At 48.2% G+C, this 24,120-nt stretch overlaps 3 protein-coding genes across 3 annotated transcripts; all 3 read left to right on the forward strand.

Annotated features, from left to right (window-relative positions):
- Window positions 1–1,649: 1,649 nt before the first annotated feature.
- On the forward strand, window positions 1,650–2,087 carry LOC109783867 (trypsin/alpha-amylase inhibitor CMX1/CMX3-like). The gene has a single exon (XM_020342450.3). The coding sequence runs from the start codon at window positions 1,650–1,652 to the stop codon at window positions 2,085–2,087; it is 438 nt and encodes a 145-aa protein (XP_020198039.1).
- A 1,096-nt stretch (window positions 2,088–3,183) lies between these two features.
- Window positions 3,184–4,761, forward strand: LOC109783866 (trypsin inhibitor CMe-like). The gene is made up of 2 exons (XM_073497492.1): window positions 3,184–3,468; window positions 4,316–4,761. The coding sequence occupies exons 1-2, from the start codon at window positions 3,229–3,231 to the stop codon at window positions 4,631–4,633; spliced, it is 558 nt and encodes a 185-aa protein (XP_073353593.1). The 5' UTR covers window positions 3,184–3,228; the 3' UTR covers window positions 4,634–4,761.
- Window positions 4,762–21,139: 16,378 nt separating this feature from the next.
- On the forward strand, window positions 21,140–21,932 carry LOC109781179 (cysteine proteinase inhibitor 8). The gene has a single exon (XM_020339781.4). It carries the CDS (start codon window positions 21,248–21,250, stop codon window positions 21,605–21,607), a length of 360 nt encoding a protein of 119 aa, XP_020195370.1. The 5' UTR covers window positions 21,140–21,247; the 3' UTR covers window positions 21,608–21,932.
- The last annotated feature ends 2,188 nt before the right edge of the window (window positions 21,933–24,120 follow it).

Here is a 24,120-nt window from a genome sequence, read left to right on the forward strand (position 1 = left end):
GGTGCGTGTGTGTGGGGGGGGGGCTCGAACCACCTTTATATCATTTTCATGGGACTAAACACAAGTTTTGTATACTTATGAATTAGGCCCCTTTTGGATCCTCTCCATGATCCAGCTTCCCGAAATAGCCATGAGAAGCCAACCGAACGATCCAGCTCCAAGAAGCCCGCTCATGGAGAAAGAACGGCCCGTAGTGCAAATTTCTGGAGCAGCGGACGCGCAACTTCGTGAAAACGAGAAGGGGAAGTTACTCGAAATTATGTGGGAATGCCCTTCCAAAGTGCCATCCTCGAACAGTTTTCCTCTCACTATGAGCCACCGAACTAGGCCTAAGGCTCCCTTGGGCTGCCAGCCCATGCTAACGGAGAGGAGCTGCTACAGAACGCATCATGCTCCTGTTGGATGGCTTCTCGGGAAGCTGGTTATTCGGTGAAGCTAGCGACGTTCCAAACGGGACCTTAATCCTTTGTCATTACCACGGGAATCCACATGTTGGCTAAGGCATCCTTTTAGTCTCCCACTTTTTAGTGGATGATGACAATGTGATTTATATTTGAATGCTTCTAAAAATGAATGTTTTTTATTAGATATGGAGTTTGCACCTCTAGATTTATGATTTTTTTTACTTTTGAATGCAAAATGCACAAAATAATGTTGATAGAGGCCCTGTTATATATATTTATATTTCAGGTGGATGGAAAGTGATCAAGATATCTAATAAGAACACACTTGTGTACTAACTAGCGAGTGAGACATGTCATCGAGCAAATACTAGAACTCACTTCACTAAAGTGCATGTGTGTGACATGGCATATGCATAACACACGTATGAGAACATCAGGAACACTAATGTTCTCTAATATGATGGATGGTTTTTAGGATCCATCCCATGAAGACGATTTCTATAAGATTGACTTGTACACACCGATTACATCCATATATTGGGTTCCAATATACCTTAGCTAATAATCTAGGTTTATAAACTTTCTTTATCTGGTTACATGCTTGCTGAATGCAAATAAAAAGGAATTTGGTTGGTTTAATAAGCATGATCTCCACACACAACCCAAATGAAAGTTCACTTATTTTTTGAGTTCGAACGGAAGTTGACTAGAAGTGTTAGTGTTAGATGACATAAGAAGTACAAATGGAAGATTTTTTTTTGCCATAAAGCTCCAAATTTTGCCATGTGTGTAATTTTTTTCTCATCTGCTCACATTATTGCTGACCAGAAATAAAACAAAATTCGGTTGGTTTAACAAGCATGATCTCGATTCACACAAACCAAATGGAAGTGTTAGTGTTAGATCACATGAGTAGTAAATGTATAAGAAAAGAGTGCCATATAAACCGGAAATTGGCTATGGCTCCTAGGTGCATATGCACTCATTGTCTAAATACACATTTTGCAAAGTTGAAAAATTCCGAACAAAAACCCCGCGTGTATATCCGAACATTCTATGTGCGCGCACAAAGTTTTCGGTGTTTTGGCTCCTAGGTGCATATGCACCTATTGTTTAAATACACATTTTTAAAAGTTGAAAAATTCGGAACAAAAATCCGGCGTTGGAGAGTTTGCCCACACGCCTGCACCACGCACGTAGATGTATCCAACAACATCCCATCTATTTGAAAGGTAACTGTTGAGGATGGCGTTCAAGTACCAGCTCATCCTCTGGGCCGCCCTGGTCATCGTACTCGCCGCGGCCTCAGCCAGCGTCCAGCAGGCATGCATTCCAGGGCAGCAGATCACATACGACTCGCTTCATGCCTGCAGCGACTACGTGGTCAGACAAACATGTGGCTTTGAACCCTACTACGTCTCCGTCGAGACGATGAAGAAGCGGTGTTGCGAGCAACTGTCGGGCGTCTCGTCGTACTGCCGGTGCGAGGTGGTGCGCATCCTCATGGAGGGGATAGTAAATAAGCGGGGTGAGGTCGTGGGCAGCCTCCTCCAGGATTGGCCTAGATGCAAGAGCTTGACGAGGGAGTACATTGCGGGCATCGTCGGACGGGGGGAGTGCAACTTAGAGACCATCTTGGGCCGCCCGGAATGCCCTACTGCCTATCTTGGAGCGGTCGTGTAACTTTATATATAGCTCTAGCGTGAATAAGCTAGTTGCATCGATCGATGGATGAATCACATACATGTATCTATGTGCATGCATGTGTGAAAAATAGCAACAAAGAGCATCCAAGGGCAATTGCAAAATAACACCATCCTAGAGCCTATACTTTAATCTTATTATGTTAAGATGTGCTGTGGTTAATTAGCTACAAATATAGCTTCGGCCATAACGCAAACATGGTGTGCGCGGCACAGTAGGGTTTGATCCCCCTCGATTGGTGGCTACTATTTTTTTTTTGCTTTTGAATGCAAAATGAACTAAGAGATTAGTGTTGATAGAGCTCCCTTATGTATTTATATTCCTGACGGGTGCAAAGCGATCAAGATATCTAATAAGAACACACTTTTGCACTAACTAGTGAGGGAGACATGTCATCGAGCAACCATGGCATATGAGTATGAGAACATCATCGTTCGTGAGTTCTCAATATGCGATGGACGTTTTCTTGCATACGTCCCATGAAGATGGTCTTCATATACTGGATTCCCTATATATATGTTAGCCAATCCAGGTGATATTCTCATCTGCTTACATGATTGCTGACTGCAAAAAATAGGAACTTGGATGGTTAGGTTTAGCGAGAATATGATCTCCACACACAAACTAAAAGAAGGCTCATTTGGAGTATCGGTGTTAGACGTTTAACGAGCATATGACCTCCACACACAAACCAAAAGAAGTTCAGTATCAGTGTTAGATCACATGAGAAGTAAACGTAGAAGAAAAGGATGCCGTATAAAGCTATTGGCCACGTATGATAAGATAACTCATGCCATTTATGCCGAGAAAGTTAGGAACCCAATGGCGGCAAATCTAGTCATTCTTTCACTCAAACCCCAACTTTTGTATTCCCCTCCAAATTCTGTTGCCATAAAGCTCCAAATACTGTTATTGTAAAGATTAATTGGTAGGCCTTTCACCATACACGACATCGAAATTTCCATTCCGCGGGACTACAACGAGAGCAAAAGGCACATCCATAGTTACAACGCCAGCTGGCACTCTTCCTTTTCCGCAGTACATATATATACAAGCAATACACATCTAGCTAGCCTATCTCAAACTACAGACATCCCATCCATTTGAAAGAATCAACAGAATGGCATTCATGTCTCAGCTCATCCTCTCGGCCGCCGTCCTCCTCGCCGTACTCGCCGCAACCTCGGCCACCGTCGGGACTCAGTGCGTTCCAGGGTCGGACATTCCATACAACCCACTACAAGCATGCCGCAACCTTTTGTCCACTAAAATGAGCTCCTTTACATTACCCCTAAATGAATATGAGCCTTCATTTCTCTTGATCCAACGATTGATGTCTATTGGTACTCCAACGTGTGTATGAGAGAGTACCAACAAAAAAAGCGAGGGAGTACCTCGTCCTTGGGGTAAAAAGGAAAACTGACTCTTATTCTTATTCTCATGGCTCATGGCTGATACAGTACATAATTGCTAGTCGCTAGAACCCTAATTCTTTATCCTTAAGAAAAAAGAACCCTAATCTTCCAATAGAATGGGCGCCCGCGGCCACTGTGGTCTGCCCGCGCACAAGAGACAGACGGCCATTGGGCCATGGGAATGGTCGTCGATCAGGGCTGGGCGGCGCCGTCGTCATCGCCGCGGGCGCCTTTGCGAGATCCATATTTCTCGTGCAATTGGAAACTCGCCCGCTCGCTGAAGCAGGATGACTAGGGTGAGGCGGGATCATCAAGATGGCCGGAGATCTATCACGTCGGCACTTCAGGTGTACAAATGTGCAGCTGATCAGATCGACTTGGTTCAATACGGAAGGACGGGGAGTGGCAGTCAGTGGCTGCTTTGATTAGAATTTGTCGCGTTGATGAACGAACATCTTGCGAGCCTGATATCTCTGTGTTTTAGTTTTATTTGTACTCTCTCCGTCCCAAAATTCTCTCCGTCCCAAAATATAAGAACGTTTTTGATACTAGTGTAGTGTCGAAAACATTCTTATATTATGGGACGGAGGGAGTAGATGTTAGAGATTTTGTGTGGTTTTCGAGAACCTGTAGCCAAGTTTTGTTTGATCGGTAACTTTCAGCGCAAAGAAAACAAATGCATCGATTAGAAATCAGGAAAGGACTTAATTAAGAGGAGAAAAGACTAAACTACCCTTCTAAATGGAGGGTCAGACTTAAGTGGTACTCCATCTCTGCTTGAGGGAGTACCAGGGTACCGTAAAAAAGCTCACTAAAATATGCAGCGTAGGGCCCGTGTACGCCTCCGCTGGGATGTTGAAGAGGCGGTGTTGCGACCAGTTGTCGCGCGTCCCAGCATACTGCCGGTGCGAGGCGCTGCGCATGCTCATGGATGGGGTAGAAACTCCGCAGGGTGTGTTCGAGGGCGGCCTACTCCAGGACATACCCAGTTGCCCAAGGCTTACCAGGAAGTACACCATGGGCCTCGTCGGCCCGGAGGAGTGCAACTTGGAAACCATCCACGGCAGCCCGCACTGCCCCACTCCCATCACTCGTGGAGTGGTCGTGTGACTTTAAAAATAGCTCGATCATGAATAATCGTGTTGCATCGATCGATGGATGAAATGACATACATGTATCTGTGCTCATGTGTGAAAAATAGCACCAAACAGCAGCCTAGAGCCTGCTTGTTAACCTTCTGTAAAGATGTGCGGTGGTTATAATTAACTACAAGGCCCGACCGCCACACCAATGCATACCACCAACCTCCCAACACACCAGCTGATCCCTCTGACCGGATTGAACTCCAAAATCGTTGCCCGCTTCTGTGGCAACGACGATAGGGCGAGTGAAGTTGGAGATATTGCAGTGGTAGTCGGCTCTTCTTCGGCGTGTTCGTAGGATTACCTCGGTTTGGTTGTTGTGGTGAAGTCGGAGCTGCGGCGGCGGGCCCCTGTGACAACGATGACAGGCAGCACGTGGTCCGTTCGGTGGTCTTTCACGACGCCAGTCTTGCATAGTTCTCCTTTGGATCTTTGCTTCAGAGTCTGGAGCTGTGTAGCCCTCGATGCGGGTGGTTGAGTTCTGGCATGGATCTTCATGTTTTCCTACACAGCCTCTGCGGTGAGTGTTGGGTTCGACGTTCGTCCACTGAGAAGTCGGAGTCGCTTGCTCGGGGATTAGGGATGGTGATGACGCCTGTTTGGGGAGAAGTGATGACGATGACGTCTGTGTGCTAGCTTGACGAGGCTGTAACACCCTGAGAATCATGCTACAGTAACCCCCTGTGATTAAGCTAGTCATGTTGCTAAACAGGGCTTGATCACATTTGAATCACACCCTTTTCAAGCTCCTAGTTCAAACTTCAAATATAATTAAAGTGGAAAATAAAAGTTTTCAAAAATTCAAACAGAAATGTTCAGTGGGTTCTAAATAATACACTGGTAATTATGGTGGAGAAAACACATTTTTATAAAATGTCTAAATACTTTTAAATGAAATAAAACAGAAAAGGAAATAAACAAATAAAAGAAAAGGCAAAACAAAACAGAAAACAGAACAAAAAAAAAAAGAACGAAAGCCCCCCCCCCACTGGACCTGGCCCAACCGGGCCACCCCAGGCCCAGCCGGCCGGCCCAACCCCCCCTCACCTTATCCCCTGCCCCCCCACCGACAGCCTCACCACCCACTCCTCCCGAAATATCTCCTCTGCCCCCCCCCCGATCGGGATCGAGGAGGAGGCGCTCGACCCCGTCGCCGACCGCCCCCGCGCCCTCGCCTCGCCGGAGTACTGCCTCGCCGGCCTGCCTCCTCCTCCTCCTCGCCGGCCTGCGCCTCGACACGGCATCGCCGTCGCCCCCGTCTCCCCCTCGACCCCACTGCCGTGACCCTGCATCCCTCGGTGAGGCCACCGGCCTCCGTCGCCCGCCCCTCTCCTCTCGGTCACCGCCGCCCCGCTCGCGCTCCGACGCGCCCAGACGCGCCCCGCCGCGCCTGTCCACGCACGCGCGCCCGCACGGCCTTCGCCCGCGCGCGCCCCGACCGCGCGCCCGCGTCGGCCACGCCCCGCCTGCCCCCCCCCCCTCGTCCTCGCGCACCCCGAGCTCCTCCGCCCGCACCGATGGTCCCCGCGTGCTCCTGGCACTCCCAGGACCCCGTAGAGCCCCACGTCTGGCCTTCCCGTGCCTCCCATCGCCGTGCCCGTGCAACCCCGAACTCCGGCCGCCGCTAAGCTCACCGCCGATGCCGTTTCCGGCCATCTCCGGACGAACCACTACCACCATCCGGCGCGGATCGTCTTGGCCGTTCGAACGCGACCAAGCGCGCGTGAAACGGACCCCTGTGGCCGAATTCCGGCCACGGCCGAGGCTCGTCGCCGTGTACGGGCTCGCCGGAGTGCCCTCCCGCCGGCGTCCGACGTGGCACACCTGGGGCCACCCCCTGGGTCACTGCCAGTGGGCCCCCTAGTCACCTGTTGACCAGTTGACCTGGTCAACTGGGCTGACTGGGCAGCCCCAGCCACTGACGTGCGGGCCCCACCCCTTAAAATAAATAATTAAAATGATTTTATAATTAAAAGTAATTAGTTTAACTAATTAGTCACTGACATGTGGGACCCAGCTGCTAATTAACCACGTTTAATTAAAATAACCCACTGTTAGCCCTCTCTCTATGACATGTAGGACCCACTGGTCAGTTTGACCTGGTCAGCGAGTCTGTTGACTGCTGACGTCATCAGCACGTCATGCTGACGTCATTTTATTCTTTCTGTTAATTAAATAATTCCAGAAATTCAAATAAACTTTGAAAATTCATATCTTTTAAACCGTAACTCGGATGAAAATGATTTCTATATGAAAGTTGCTCAGAACGACGAGACGAATCCGAATACGCAGTCCGTTCATCCACCACACCTCCCTAACCTATCGAACTAGCAACTTTCCCCCTCCGGTCCGTCTGTCCGAAAACGCGAAACATCGGGAATACCTCCCGGATGTTTCCCCCCTTCACCGGTACCACCTACTGTCGCATTAGGACACCCCTAGCACCGCTCATTGTCATGTCACGCATCGTCATGCTTATGTTTGCATTGTATTTACTGTTTCTTCCCCCTCTTCTCTCCGGTAGACTACGAGACCGACACTGCTGCTGCCCAGTTCGACTACGGAGTTGACGACCCCTCCTACTTGCCAGAGCAACCAGGCAAGCCCCCCCCCTTGATCACCAGATATCGCCTACTCTACTCTCTACTACTTGCATTAGAGTAGTGTAGCATGTTACTACTTTCGATATCCTATTCTGATGCGTAGCCCATCCTTGCTACTACTGTTGTTACCTTTACCTGCAATCCTATCTGCTTAGTCTAGGATGCTAGATTTCCATCAGTGGCCCTACATTCTTGTCCGTCTGCTGTGCTATACTATCGGGCCGTGATCACCTGGGCGGTGATCACGGGCATATACTTATATACTATATACATGACACATGTGATGACTAAAGTCGGGTCGGCTCGTAGGAGTACCCGCAAGTGGATCTTTGTGGCGGAGCGACAGGGCAGGTTGAGACCGCCTAGGTGAGAGGTGGGCCTGGCCCTGGTCGGCGTTCGCGGATAAACAACACGCTTAACGAGTTCTGGGTATTTGATCTGAGTCTGGCCATTTGGTCTATACGCACTAACCATCTACGTGGGAGTAGTTATGGGTATCCCGACGTCGTGGTATCAGCCGAAGCCTTCTTGACGTCAGCGACTGAGTGGCGCGCGCCGTGTTGGACCGTGTTGACGTAACCGCCGTGATCGTGTGGGTTGCTAGGTCTGCTCGCGGCCGCGTTCGCAACGTGCAGGTGTGCATAGGGCGATGGGCCCAGACCCCTGCGCGCTTAGGATTAGACCGGCGTGCTGACCGCTCTGTTGTGCTTAGGTGGGGCTGCGACGTGTTGATCTTACGAGGCCGGGCATGACCCAGAAAAGTGTGTCCGGCCAAATGGGATCGAGCGTGTTGGGTTATGTGGTGCACCCCTGCAGGGAAGTTTATCTATTCGAATAGCCGTGTCCCTCGGTAAAAGGACGACCCGGAGTTGTACCTTGAGCTTATGACAACTAGAACTGGATACTGAATAAAATACACCCTTCCAAGTGCCAGATACAACCCGGTGATCGCTCTCTAACAGGGTGACGAGGAGGGGACCGCCGGGTAGGATTATGCTATGCGATGCTACTTGGAGGACTTCAATCTACTCTCTTCTACATGCTGCAAGATGGAGATGTCCAGAAGCGTAGTCTTCGCCAGGGCTAGCTATCCCCCTCTTATTCCGGCATTCTGCAGTTCAGTCCACTGATATGCCTCTTTACACATATACCCATGCATTTGTAGTGTAGCTCCTTGCTTGCGAGTACTTTGGATGAGTACTCACGGTTGCTTCTCTCCCTCCTTTTCCCCCTTTCCTTTCTATCTGGTTGTCGCAACCAGATGCTGGAGTTCAGGAGCCAGACGCCACCGTCGACGACGACACCTACGACACTGGAGGTGCCTACTACTACGTGCAGGCCGCTGACGACGACCAGGAGTAGTTAGGAGGTCCCCGGCAGGAGGCCTTGCCTTTTCGATCGTTGCTACTTTTGTGCTAGCCTTCTTAAGGCAAAACTTGTTTAACTTATGTCTGTACTCAGACATTGTTGCTTCCGCTGACTCGTCTGTGATCGAGCACTTGTATTCGAGCCCTCGAGGCCCCTGGCTTGTATTATGATGCTTGTATGACTTATTTATGTTTTAGAGTTGTGTTGTGATATCTTCCCGTGAGTCCCTGATCTTGGTCGTACACATTTGCGTGCATGATTAGTGTACGGTCAAATCGGGGGCGTCACAAGTTGGTATCAGAGCCGACTGCCTGTAGGAACCCCCCTTCCACACTCCTTGGCCGAAGTCGAGTCTAGTCATTGCAAAAACTTTTACTAACATGGCTGTGCGGCTTATGGGCCCACATCGCCATTGGGTGGTACTAGGATCTTTTACTCCTCGACCTTTACTCTGGGACTCTGAACTCTCTTCTACTCGGGTTAAACGAATTTACTAACTCTAACACTAGGATCCCGTGACCGCGTTCACCCCAAAGATGGATAAACCATAGATGTTTCTTAGAATAGTATTTTGAACCATTCACACACTGTCATTTGACTCCTTTGAAACGTCTTTGCTTTCAGATGGAACCCACGAGGCAGGTTGTTCGCCACACGATGGCCATTGGTGCCTCGGGATCACCTGCGGTGCTAGCTGAGATGATGACCTATCTGGGTTATCGCTGGCACCCTGAGTACACCGTCTACGAGGAGTACCAGGACTTTAACCAGGAGCAGTACCGTGCCATCGTCCACCTCTACTCTCGGGAGTACGACTCCACTACTGTGCTGCACACCGCACATGGTGTTGGTGTGACCATCGATATGGCTGTCCACGATGCAGCCTATGCTGCTCTGACACGTCTTCGTGGAGAGTATCAGGAGTTGGACACCTCCCCTTTCAGGCACATTGCTATCGCCTCTGATGTTGGTGCAGAGGGATACTATACTGCTGCCTACTCCACTGTCACCCGAGAGCCCTTCTACCATCAGCACCTGGTTCTGCATGCTGATGGGCTGGATCGAGCTAACCGAGCTCTTCGCCACGAGATGTACACCACCCGTCAGCACCTTTACCGTGCTCTGACGCTGCTGCACCCCTTTGTCCGGTCTGGACAGGTACCGCGCGCTGCGATCTACCCAGCCAGGACCGTGATGCCCCACGGTGTCGGTTGGCCAGAGGTGGGAGGCTACTCTCCCGCACTTGGTCCTCTTCTGCCACCTGAGCGTCGGGCTCTACACCTGAGTATCCGCGGCCCCCAGTCTGCTGACGTGGAGGGCTATCTGTTGCCTCACTACCAGCTGTCGGGCTACGATTACCTCCATAGTACCTCTTGGGACTGATGTAGGCTTGTTTGTAGTGTTAAAGGCATTCGCCGCGAGCCTGTGTGCCGCCTATGATGTTTTAGTCTATGTACTGAACCCTGTGTACTGAACTCTATGCATGACCCCTTTTGTAAGCTATGCCGACTACTATGTAGTAGCTATCGTGCTCCTTTCGTTATGCATGTTTCATCATGAATGATTCTTGTCATTGCAAATTTTCTAAATGCTGAACTACCCCTGTTATATATTAGCAGGATGGTTAGACCAGGTGGTCGTGGTCGTGGTGGCGATGCCCCACCACCACCTGAGTACATGGCTGGTATGATCCAACAGTTCGAACTGAACCGCCAATTCATGGAAAATATGATGGCTCAGTTTCCTCGCCCCAATATGAACCAGCAGCCAGCCCAAGTGACTCTTCAAGATTTCATACGCCTCAACCCAACCATCTACCGCAGCTCAACTCAGCCTTTGGATGCTGATGACTGGCTCCGTGACATCACCTATGAGATGGAGTCTGCTGATGTAGCCCCTGCCAGCTATGTCAATTTTGCTTCCTTATTCTTGAAGGGACCCGCAGCTCAATGGTGGGACAGCCACAGGCGTACTCTGCCAGCTGGAACAATCATCACATGGCCAGACTTCCAAGCTGCTTTCCGTGCCCGCTTCATTCCTCAAGGAGTCATGGACCGGAAGAAGCGTGAGTTCCGCAACCTCACCCAAGGCAACAAAACTGTCGAAGCTTATCAGCGGGAGTTTCTGGACTTGTCCCGCTATGCTGAAGAAGACATTGCAACTGATGCACGCAGACAGGAGAAGTTCCGTGATGGCCTTCAAGCTGACATCAAGCTCGCACTTCTAGTGCATGACTTTGCCGATTTCGCCACCTTGGTGAATAAGGCCATCAATGTCGAGACTGGTCTGCAGGAATACCAGAGCTCTCAGAGGCGCAACCGTGACACGGGCTCATCTTCGGGCTCGCCCTCACAGAAGCGTAAGATATGGATCCCGAACAGCATGTATCGTCCAAATGCACCTGCTCCCAGGAAATCTTATGCTGCACCGCGTCTGCCTCCTCCACCATCTAAGCAGTCAAAGCTACCAGCTCCCCCACCTGGGGCTCCTGTTCCCACTCCCGATAATGGTCTGTGCTTCAAGTGTGGTCAACCGGGCCACTTTGCCAGGAACTGCTATCAGAACCAGAATCAACTGGCCCTTCCAGCAGCTGGCCGTGGTAACAACCAGCCCCGCAACAACAATGCTAAGTCTCATGGTCGCGCTCATGCCAACCACGTTGATCTCAGCGAAGCTCAAGACCAGCCTGCTACTGTGATGGGTACACTCCTCGTAAATTCAGTACCAGCATCCGTTTTATTTGATACAGGAGCATCCCATTCATTCATTTCAGCAGAATTTGCATTCCTGCATGGTATTAATCACGAGGAGATAAACACTCCGCTAGTGGTACACACCCCTGCGGGCCAATGTCAAACCTCTATGGTTAGTCGCGATGTTACTGTTGAAATCGAAGGACTGGAATTTCTTGTCTCTCCCATCGTACTGAAGTCCTGTAGCATTGATCTCATTCTGGGAATGAATTGGTTAAAAGCGCATACTGCTTCAATAGTTTGCACCACTAAGACCGTCCATCTGCTGCACCCTTCAGATGAGATAGTTACTTACCAAGCCCATCTGGTGCAAAATGCCGAGGCAAGGCTCTATGCATTGAATGCATTGAACGCTGCACCACTCGAGGGCATTGAAAACATTCCCGTCGTGCGTGAATTCCTCGACGTCTTTCCTGAAGAACTTCCGGGGATTCCCCCTGCTAGAGCTGTCGAATTCATCATCGACTTGAAACCAGGCACCACTCCTATAGCCAAGCGACCTTACAAAATGCCGCCGCATGAACTCCTTGAGCTTAAGGAGGAAATCGACAAGTCTCTTCGCAAAGGATTCATTCGCCCAAGTTGCTCTCCTTGGGGAGCACCTTCTCTCTTTGTCAAGAAGAAGGATGGGACAAACCGATTAGTTCAAGACTACCGTCCTATAAACCAAGCTACCATTCAGAATAAATACCCTCTTCCTCGGATCAATGATCTGTATGATCAACTGGCGGGTTCGTCAGTGTTCTCTAAGCTCGACTTGAGGTTGGGCTACCACCAGATCCGTGTTCGCGAAGAGGATATCCCAAAGACCGCCTTCGTGACTCGCTATGGTTCATACGAGTACACCGTCATGTCTTTCGGTTTAACCAATGCTCCAGCCACCTTCTCTCGTCTGATGAACTACATATTCATGGATTACCTCGACAAGTTCGTCGTGGTTTATCTGGATGATATCCTGATATTTTCCAAGAACGAAGAAGAACATGCTGAACATCTTCGACTTGTGCTGGAGAAACTACGAGAACATCAACTATATGCCAAGTTCTCTAAATGTGAATTCTGGCTACCGGAAGTAACCTATCTGGGGCATGTCATCTCTAAGGATGGTATTGCCGTCAACCCCGAGCGAGTTCAGGCTATTCTTGATTGGACTCCTCCCAAGAACGTTAAGCAAGTCAGAAGTTTTCTCGGTCTCGCCAGCTATTGCCGGCGATTCGTCGAGAACTTCTCTAAGATCGCCAGGCCTCTGACTAACCTGTTACATAAGGGCGTCAAGTTCCAATGGACAGACAAATGTCAGGAAAGTTTCCAAGCACTCAAAGACAAGTTGACTTCTGCTCCAGTTCTAGCTCCACCTGATACTAAGAAGGACTTTGTCATTTACTGCGACGCTTCCCGTCAAGGATTAGGCTGTGTCCTAATGCAAGATCGCAGAGTGATTGCTTATGCCTCTCGACAATTGCGCCCTCACGAAGAGAACTACCCAGTTCACGACCTCGAACTTGCTGCCGTCATTCAGGCGCTGAAGCAGTGGCGACATTACCTTCTCGGTAATCGTTGCGAGATCTTCACTGACCACCAAAGTCTGAAGTATCTGTTTACTCAGCCAGATCTGAACCTCCGTCAACAGAGATGGATGGAGCTTGTTGCAGACTTTGACTTGGGTATCTCCTATACGCCAGGCAAGGCTAATGTAATGGCTGATGCCTTGAGCCGCAAGTCTTACTGCAACCACCTCCAGGTTCATAAAGTTCAGCCCTCGCTTGTTGAAGAATTCAGGAAGCTGAACCTCCATATTGTTCCTCCGGGTGCACTCGCTCCCCCTCCTAAACAATTTGGCAAGGTGAACCTCCACGTTGTTACCCAGGGTTCCCTCAATACCCTAGTTGCTAAACCAGATCTCGAGGACAGCATCAAAAGGCTACAGAAGTATGACTCTGAAGCCTACAAGATTAAGCGCTACCTCGCAGGAGGAAAGCCCTCATTCTTCACCATTTCTGAAGATGGCACCCTATACTTCAAGGGCCGCCTAGTGGTGCCATGTGCAGAGAAAAACCTGGATATGACACAGGAAGTTATGAAAGAAGCTCATGATACGCCTCTAAGTATCCATCCGGGTAGTACAAAGATGTACCAAGATATCCGCCAGAGATTCTGGTGGACTAATATGAAGCAAGACATTGCTCGTTATGTTGCTGAGTGTGACGTTTGCCGTCGCATCAAAGCAGAACATCAAAGGCCTGCTGGAACTCTGCAACCTATCTCTATTCCTGAATGGAAATGGGACCATATTGAGATGGACTTCGTCACTGGATTTCCCAAATCGCAGAAAGGTAATGATGCTATTCTTGTCGTCATTGACCGGCTTTCCAAAGTTGCACATTTTCTGGCGGTCAAAGAAACGATCACTGCTAGCCAGTTGGCAACGCTCTATATGTCCAGGATTGTTTCACTCCACGGTATTCCATTGGTTATCAGCTCAGACCGTGGCAGCTTATTCACTTCAAGATTCTGGGCAAGTTTCCAAGAAGCAATGGGAACTCATCTGTCATTCAGTACTGCGTTTCATCCTCAATCGCAAGGACAAGTTGAACGCGTCAATCAAGTTCTCGAAGACATGCTTCGAGCTTGCGTTATTTCCTTCGGCAAGAAATGGGAGGAATCTCTCCCGTATGCTGAGTTCTCTTATAATAATAGCTATCAAGCTAGTCTGAAGATGGCCCCCTTCGAAGTGTTATATGGACGAAAGTGCCGAACCCCCCTGAACTGGTCAGAAACTGGGGAACGTCCACTCTTCGGTCCGGATATTATCCAAGGTGCCGAAGAACAAGTCCGCATTATTCGCGAGAATCTCAAGACTGCTCAGTCACGTCAGAAGAGTCAGTATGACCGTCATCATAAAGACATGGTCTATCAACTTGGCGAAAAGGCTTATCTTCGAGTCACACCTATGAAGGGTGCTCACCGCTTCGGGATCAAGGGCAAACTAGCTCCTCGCTATATTGGCCCATTCACTATTCTCGAAAGGCGTGGAAAAGTGGCATACCAACTGGAACTACCGCCGAACCTTTCGCAGGTTCACGATGTGTTCCATGTGTCACAGCTCCGCCGTTGCTTCAAGGATCCAATCCGAGCTGTGGATCATGAAGTGCTCGAATTGCAGCAAGACCTCTCCTATAAGGAGCATCCGGTCCGCATTCTCGACCAAGCTGAACGCCGCACACGTCAGAAGGCGATCAAGTTTCTCAAAGTCCAGTGGTCGCACCATTCTGAAGATGAGGCCACTTGGGAACGAGAGGATCGTCTGCGCGAAGAATACCCCGCATTGTTTCCTTCTACCTCCTAAATCTCGGGACGAGATTTCTTGTAGTGGAGGAGATTTGTAACACCCTGAGAATCATGCTACAGTAACCCCCTGTGATTAAGCTAGTCATGTTGCTAAACAGGGCTTGATCACATTTGAATCACACCCTTTTCAAGCTCCTAGTTCAAACTTCAAATATAATTAAAGTGGAAAATAAAAGTTTTCAAAAATTCAAACAGAAATGTTCAGTGGGTTCTAAATAATACACTGGTAATTATGATGGAGAAAACACATTTTTATAAAATGTCTAAATACTTTTAAATGAAATAAAACAGAAAAGGAAATAAACAAATAAAAGAAAAGGCAAAACAAAACAGAAAACAGAACAAAAAAAAAAGAACGAAAGCCCCCCCCCCCCACTGGACCTGGCCCAACCGGGCCACCCCAGGCCCAGCCGGCCGGCCCAACCCCCCCTCACCTTATCCCCTGCCCCCCCCACCGACAGCCTCACCACCCACTCCTCCCGAAATATCTCCTCTGCCCCCCCCCGATCGGGATCGAGGAGGAGGCGCTCGACCCCGTCGCCGACCGCCCCCGCGCCCTCGCCTCGCCGGAGTACTGCCTCGCCGGCCTGCCTCCTCCTCCTCCTCGCCGGCCTGCGCCTCGACACGGCATCGCCGTCGCCCCCGTCTCCCCCTCGACCCCACTGCCGTGACCCTGCATCCCTCGGTGAGGCCACCGGCCTCCGTCGCCCGCCCCTCTCCTCTCGGTCACCGCCGCCCCGCTCGCGCTCCGACGCGCCCAGACGCGCCCCGCCGCGCCTGTCCACGCACGCGCGCCCGCACGGCCTTCGCCCGCGCGCGCCCCGACCGCGCGCCCGCGTCGGCCACGCCCCGCCTGCCCCCCCTCGTCCTCGCGCACCCCGAGCTCCTCCGCCCGCACCGATGGTCCCCGCGTGCTCCTGGCACTCCCAGGACCCCGTAGAGCCCCACGTCTGGCCTTCCCGTGCCTCCCATCGCCGTGCCCGTGCAACCCCGAACTCCGGCCGCCGCTAAGCTCACCGCCGATGCCGTTTCCGGCCATCTCCGGACGAACCACTACCACCATCCGGCGCGGATCGTCTTGGCCGTTCGAACGCGACCAAGCGCGCGTGAAACGGACCCCTGTGGCCGAATTCCGGCCACGGCCGAGGCTCGTCGCCGTGTACGGGCTCGCCGGAGTGCCCTCCCGCCGGCGTCCGACGTGGCACACCTGGGGCCACCCCCTGGGTCACTGCCAGTGGGCCCCCTAGTCACCTGTTGACCAGTTGACCTGGTCAACTGGGCTGACTGGGCAGCCCCAGCCACTGACGTGCGGGCCCCACCCCTTAAAATAAATAATTAAAATGATTTTATAATTAAAAGTAATTAGTTTAACTAATTAGTCACTGACATGTGGGACCCAGCTGCTAATTAACCACGTTTAATTAAAATAACCCACTGTTAGCCCTCTCTCTATGACATGTAGGACCCACTGGTCAGTTTGACCTGGTCAGCGAGTCTGTTGACTGCTGACGTCATCAGCACGTCATGCTGACGTCATTTTATTCTTTCTGTTAATTAAATAATTCCAGAAATTCAAATAAACTTTGAAAATTCATATCTTTTAAACCGTAACTCGGATGAAAATGATTTCTATATGAAAGTTGCTCAGAACGACGAGACGAATCCGAATACGCAGTCCGTTCATCCACCACACCTCCCTAACCTATCGAACTAGCAACTTTCCCCCTCCGGTCCGTCTGTCCGAAAACGCGAAACATCGGGAATACCTCCCGGATGTTTCCCCCCTTCACCGGTACCACCTACTGTCGCATTAGGACACCCCTAGCACCGCTCATTGTCATGTCACGCATCGTCATGCTTATGTTTGCATTGTATTTACTGTTTCTTCCCCCTCTTCTCTCCGGTAGACTACGAGACCGACACTGCTGCTGCCCAGTTCGACTACGGAGTTGACGACCCCTCCTACTTGCCAGAGCAACCAGGCAAGCCCCCCCCCTTGATCACCAGATATCGCCTACTCTACTCTCTACTACTTGCATTAGAGTAGTGTAGCATGTTACTACTTTCGATATCCTATTCTGATGCGTAGCCCATCCTTGCTACTACTGTTGTTACCTTTACCTGCAATCCTATCTGCTTAGTCTAGGATGCTAGATTTCCATCAGTGGCCCTACATTCTTGTCCGTCTGCTGTGCTATACTATCGGGCCGTGATCACCTGGGCGGTGATCACGGGCATATACTTATATACTATATACATGACACATGTGATGACTAAAGTCGGGTCGGCTCGTAGGAGTACCCGCAAGTGGATCTTTGTGGCGGAGCGACAGGGCAGGTTGAGACCGCCTAGGTGAGAGGTGGGCCTGGCCCTGGTCGGCGTTCGCGGATAAACAACACGCTTAACGAGTTCTGGGTATTTGATCTGAGTCTGGCCATTTGGTCTATACGCACTAACCATCTACGTGGGAGTAGTTATGGGTATCCCGACGTCGTGGTATCAGCCGAAGCCTTCTTGACGTCAGCGACTGAGTGGCGCGCGCCGTGTTGGACCGTGTTGACGTAACCGCCGTGATCGTGTGGGTTGCTAGGTCTGCTCGCGGCCGCGTTCGCAACGTGCAGGTGTGCATAGGGCGATGGGCCCAGACCCCTGCGCGCTTAGGATTAGACCGGCGTGCTGACCGCTCTGTTGTGCTTAGGTGGGGCTGCGACGTGTTGATCTTACGAGGCCGGGCATGACCCAGAAAAGTGTGTCCGGCCAAATGGGATCGAGCGTGTTGGGTTATGTGGTGCACCCCTGCAGGGAAGTTTATCTATTCGAATAGCCGTGTCCCTCGGTAAAAGGACGACCCGGAGTTGTACCTTGAGCTTATGACAACTAGAACTGGATACTGAATAAAATACACCCTTCCAAGTGCCAGATACAACCCGGTGATCGCTCTCTAACAGGGTGACGAGGAGGGGACCGCCGGGTAGGATTATGCTATGCGATGCTACTTGGAGGACTTCAATCTACTCTCTTCTACATGCTGCAAGATGGAGATGTCCAGAAGCGTAGTCTTCGCCAGGGCTAGCTATCCCCCTCTTATTCCGGCATTCTGCAGTTCAGTCCACTGATATGCCTCTTTACACATATACCCATGCATTTGTAGTGTAGCTCCTTGCTTGCGAGTACTTTGGATGAGTACTCACGGTTGCTTCTCTCCCTCCTTTTCCCCCTTTCCTTTCTATCTGGTTGTCGCAACCAGATGCTGGAGTTCAGGAGCCAGACGCCACCGTCGACGACGACACCTACGACACTGGAGGTGCCTACTACTACGTGCAGGCCGCTGACGACGACCAGGAGTAGTTAGGAGGTCCCCGGCAGGAGGCCTTGCCTTTTCGATCGTTGCTACTTTTGTGCTAGCCTTCTTAAGGCAAAACTTGTTTAACTTATGTCTGTACTCAGACATTGTTGCTTCCGCTGACTCGTCTGTGATCGAGCACTTGTATTCGAGCCCTCGAGGCCCCTGGCTTGTATTATGATGCTTGTATGACTTATTTATGTTTTAGAGTTGTGTTGTGATATCTTCCCGTGAGTCCCTGATCTTGGTCGTACACATTTGCGTGCATGATTAGTGTACGGTCAAATCGGGGGCGTCACAGAGGCACTCTTGTAAAGGTGTGCGTGGGATATCTTGGTGTGCCGCTCAGCGGTTGGTGACGGTTTTCGCCCGGTTTTCCGTTGATTAACTGGGCAATTCTCTTCTGCTTAATTAATGGATGAGGCAAATCTTTTGCCTCCGTTTCGAAAAAAATAATTAACTACAAGGCGGACCATGGGTTCGATTCAGGGATGAAGGAAAACCGGGTTCTCCTAGCCCGCTGCAAGGCACGCAGTGTCGCGCGAGACGGGCTTTGAGTGAACGATTGTGAGACGAAAAAAAGTCATAAATTATGTCGTTCACTCTTCTTTTTGAGGAGATGCATCCATCAAATGCAATGTGGGCCATCGAACCAGACCATGCGTCTTTTTTATCGCCCGTCGACCCCGTCCAGGCAAGTATGTTGCAATGTGGCAAAGGCACTGATTACGTTGGATCTCCCGCGTTTGGATTCGCTTCGGCTGACGAGATGGTACTAAGCATTGTTCCTTTAAAAAGAAAAAACAACCATAGCATTATACGGCAGATTGTTTTATGAAGGCACATAATAATCCGGCCATGTCGGCATGTTTGCTTTGCATATCAGCATTGGTCTCGTGCATATAACATCGGCGAACCCTGCGCGGGAGCAACTAAGGAAGGAGTATTCTATACTGGGATATGTGCTCTTCACAAGCAGTGTTGGCCACCATTTGTATTCCGACGAAATGCTATCACCCAGAAAACAGAGATTGAAAGAATAGTAGAGGAGCTGTTGCAAAATGATGTAAGCAGGCCCAGTACAAGCTCCAAAGCAGCTCTCGTGTTGGTGCGAACCAAAAGAAATGGTGTTTTTGGGTTGTACCAAGTATGAAACCGAGTGGATTTATTTTTTGCCCATATTTTTCTATTATATATTTCTATTACTAGGAATCGAAATTTTAGGTGGATCTAAAGGTTATTTAGATTTCTTTACTATATTTAGTACAATTGTTATATGATACATGCTTTTTATGGGGAAACCACGTCCTCGCATCCTAATCTTAATTTCCTATTCCACTCTTATGGAATAGAGATATTTTTCTATTCTATATTTCTATTACTGGAAATCGAAATCTTAGATGGATCTAAAGGTTATTTATATTTCTTTACTGTATTCAGTACAATTGTTATATGATACATGCTTTTTTATGGGGAAACTACGCCCTCACATCCTCATCTTAATTTCCTATTCCACTCTTATGGAATAGAGTAGCGGTATTTTACCAGAATCTATATATAAATCGTATTTCCTTTTTATTTCTTAGAGATTACTTCTCAATACAATTTCTTTCAAACAAAAATTTCTTGTATGGATTCTTCAATACATGCTATTGTAGAATACTCGTGCAGTAAGCTACCAAATTTTGCACGTGTGACGGGGGGAGGGGGGGTCATAAGCGCCTATACCGTAAAATAGTTTTTCGACGGAATTAAAAAGACATATCTGGTAGAATCGTAACCTTATCTGGCAAATATGGTTTTTTCACTCAGACATTAGAGGTGAGATCGGTTATATGATGGAGACAGATGGAGGAGCAGAAAGTGAGAGATTGTGGCGTGAAGCAATGGTTTATACAAACTTCAAAAATAAAAATCTGTTGAATTCCTTCGGGAACCTTCCCAAGGGTCACTTCGAGTGGGCTGAGAGCGCGTCACTTGGGATGCTCTCAGCCGCCGTCACGTGTCGTGCTCTGGTTGTTCCCTTTGAATTTTTTTCTGCACGCGTTTTCGGCTTTTTAGATGTTTTTTCCGCTTTTTGGCTTTTCACCGGACTTTCTTATTGGTCCTTTGTTTTCAATTTGTATAGGTACCAACTCCCTCTTAATAGTATATCTATCTATACTATTAAAGGGGAGTTAGTACGTCTGTTGTTTCGCACGCGGTTGATTTGGCACGAAAAAATGTGTATTATATGGACCTAATTAATTGCATTTGTAATTAATTGTCTGGTCAATTCATTGCATTAATTAGTTGATTTCTAAATTGATTTGGTGCTTGGTTGCCAAATTATTTTTGCATATACTGTTAAGGGGAGTTGGTACGTTGTCGTTTCACATGCAATTGATTTGGCACGAAAAAAATCCTTATTTAAACCGACCTAATTAATTGCATGTATAATTGATTATCTAGCTAATTCATGGCATTAATGACTTGATTTTCAAATTAATCTGACGTATGGTTTCTATTTTTTTCATTAATTACTGCATGCGTAGCAACTCTCCTTTAATAGTGAAATCAGGGGGGGAGATGATTAGATTAGAAAGGAAAAATGAAAAAAGACAGCCGTAGGATGAGGTGGGAGCATGGGGAGGGAGCAGGCAAGCCAGATCCCCAAGACTACCAAAGGTTTGATTTGGCGCAAAAAATCGCTATTTAAATGAACCTAATTAATTGCACTTAATTATTTGTTTGCCTAATTCATTGCATTATTGACTTATTTTCTAAATTGATTTGGCGCTCGTTCTCCAAATTGTTTTTCGATTAACGACTACGTTGTGAAACAACGGGTGTAGCAATCCCTTTTAATAGACTTGGTGCGAAAAAATCACTATTTAAATGGATCTAATTAATTACACACGTAATTAATTGTCTGGCTAATTCATTGAATTAATGACTTGATTTCAAATTGATTTGGTGCTCGGTTTCAAATTATTTTTGCATTAATGACTTTGTCCGAAACCACGATGTACCAACTCCCTTTTAAACAGGTCATCTAGCCTTTGCACCAAAACCGTCCACTAAATTTCCATCACAACCCTCAAACCTATCCGCCTTACACAATCACTCCCTTCGAGCAGATCCACCGTCCCCGACCCCCAACACCCAATTCCTAACACCGACTCTCCATGGCGCGACGACCCCTCGTCCTCCTCGCCCTCCTCGCCATGACCCTCGCAGTCGCCTCAGCGGTGTTGGGCGACCACAGTGAGAGGCTCGGCGAGTGGGGACCTATCCCGAACTTGAAGGACGCGCACATCCAGGAGCTGGGAGGATGGGCGGTGCAGCATGCGAGCCTGGCTAGCAACGGGCTGCGGTTTCGCCGGGTCACGCGCGGCGAGCAGCAGGTGGTCTCCGGCATGAACTACCGCCTCTTCGTCGACGCGGAGGACGACTCCGGCAAGAACGCGTCGTACCTCGCCGAGGTCTACGAGCAGTCCTGGACCAAAACCCGCCAGCTCAAATCCTTCAAGCCAGCTGCGAACTAATCTGTCCCTCGCGTCTCATGAATCTGCAGTTGGCGACCACAACCGCTCTGGTTAATTTCATTATCTCGTCCTTTGAAGCACTAATAAATGAGTAGAATATTACTCCCTCTTTCCGTAATATAAGATTGTTTTTCGCTCCGACCCATAATATAAGATCATTTTTCAAGTTTAAAAAAACGATCTTGTACTGTGGGACGAGGGAGTACTCAAGTGTCGTGTGGTTTGATCGTGACGCCTGCGGTCCATCCTCACTAGTGACTACTACTACTCCGGATAGTGTATTTGTTATAGCGTATTACTGGCAAATAAAGTTGTGAGTTCTCTAGATTATTGTGATGGCCCATGGTTCAAAGTTAATGTGTACTGGAAGAATTGGGTGTGCTTTGCTGCGCCGTTAGTGTTATTGGGTTTTCATGATTTCTTTATTCCCTCTATTTCAAAATATTAGATGCATTAGTTTTTTGAAAAGTCAAACCTCTTTAAGTTTGATTAAATTTGTCGAGAAATATATCAATATCGGTAATATCAAATCGGTGTCATTCGATTCATCATGAAATGAATTTTCATATTTTTGGCTTTGAACTTGGTCAATGTTAATGAAATTTTTCTTTAAAAAAACTAATACACGTTATATTTTGAAACCGACAGAGTATTTCGTTTGGCGAGTTAGAAAAATGATGGAGTGTGTTTTATTTTTATTTATAATACAGTGTTTTTGGTGGGCCTTTTGCAGTGCGATTCTAGGTTATCTGGTAATCAACCCATACTTATGTGGAAAAAATTTCTACATCAATGACTGCATCTATTATATTTGTTTTACAACATCACATGTTTGCGCTTCTCTTGTCTACGGTGCATGAGGTTGATATGTTTTTATATGCCTGTTGTTGTCAGTTGATTTGAAAAAACTGTTGACCCAATCAAACCGTGAACTAAGTCCAAATTTAATACCTCAATGAAATGGGGGAGCCTTAAAATTAAGGACTGTAGCGAATTAAAAAATAGAATGAGAGAACTCATTAAGAAATTGTTGACCCAGTCAAAATCAAGTGGTCAAATTTTAAATTGAACACCTCAATTGATTACGAGGCATCTAAACTTAAGGAGCATAGTATATTAGATAGGTAGATTCCCTGCGTCCATTGCTTGATTTTGTGGGGAGAGGGATGGTTTCACTGCTAACTCACGCACACCGTTTCACTTAGGGCGGTGATGGTTGTCTTACCTGTGAAGATTCTGGAACGCAGAAGTTGTGCCAAAACCGCGTGAGGATTTTGCTTTTGGAGGCTTGTCACTCCCCACTTTGGTGTCGACAAGTGGCGCACTGCATGTTCATCACTTGTCGCAACCTGTGAGTTTTTCTTTTTTTTTCATAGATTCGTTCTTTTCAAAACGATTTATCTTTTCAACCATGCTTCAACTCCCAGATTTGTTTTCACCGTTGCATTTCTCCCATCGACATCTTTGAAACTAAATCTCATGATAATAGGTTTCGACAAACTTTTTTTCATGAAACCTGCCAGATATTTAAAAAATAAAACTGAAAAAAAAAACTAAAAAGGCCGCCATACAAAAAAAACGAAGCCCAAAAGCATAATTGCGTTTTTCACTTTTTTATGGGCAAACGGGTTGTACTTCTCGCATAAGCAAAGTTGTGCTTCTCATGGAAGCATATGTTTAGTTTTCTTCCTTTTTCGGTGGAAGCACAATTGTGCTTTTACCTATACCTTTCAAAAAGCACAACTATGCTTGTCGTGGAAGCACATGATGTGTTTTTCCCTTTTTTGGTGGAATCACGGTTGTGCTTTTCCTTTTCGGGGAGCACATGATGTGCTTCTTGTGTAAGCACGGGCCGTGCTACCAACAAAAGTAAGGTTGTGCTTCCCTGGCCGTGCTTTTTCCTTCTTTTGGAAAGAACAAATGTGCTTCTCATGGAAGCACATATTGTACTTCTCAAATAAAAGTGTTGCTTCCCGATTTTTGTTTTTACAAAACCTAGGAAAAATCAAGAAAAATCAAAAAACCGACCCCCCCCCCCCTCCCAAGGAAAACCAAATAAATTCCAAAATACATGCAGAAATAAAAGAACAAAATCCCCGGTATATGCCTAGAGAGCAACATGTGGCAGCGGCTGGACGCACAACTTGACATGCTCTCAAGCCAAAAAAGTAACCTTTGGAGCCCTTCAAAAGGTAACCTCATTAGTTGTTTCCCATCACGGCTCTCCTTTTTTTTTGAGGGGTCACCACCACACTTTATTTAACTCTTAATAATGTTTGGCACAAATAAAACATTAGGAGTGGTAGATAACCAAATATGCCGTCCAACGGCAAGAGAGGCCGAAGCTTTAGCCAGATCATGGGCTTCGAAACTCGATTCCCTTCCTTCATGCACAACTTCAGGTTTGCCGAACATCAGCATCCTATTCAAGATATCCCTGATAATAGTGGCAGAAGTACCCATAAACTCTCCCTGTAAATGATTCACGGTGGCTGCACAGTCCGTTGCTACTT

This window comes from Aegilops tauschii, chromosome 4, assembly GCF_002575655.3.
Source record: "Aegilops tauschii subsp. strangulata cultivar AL8/78 chromosome 4, Aet v6.0, whole genome shotgun sequence".
Lineage (NCBI taxonomy): Eukaryota > Viridiplantae > Streptophyta > Magnoliopsida > Poales > Poaceae > Aegilops > Aegilops tauschii.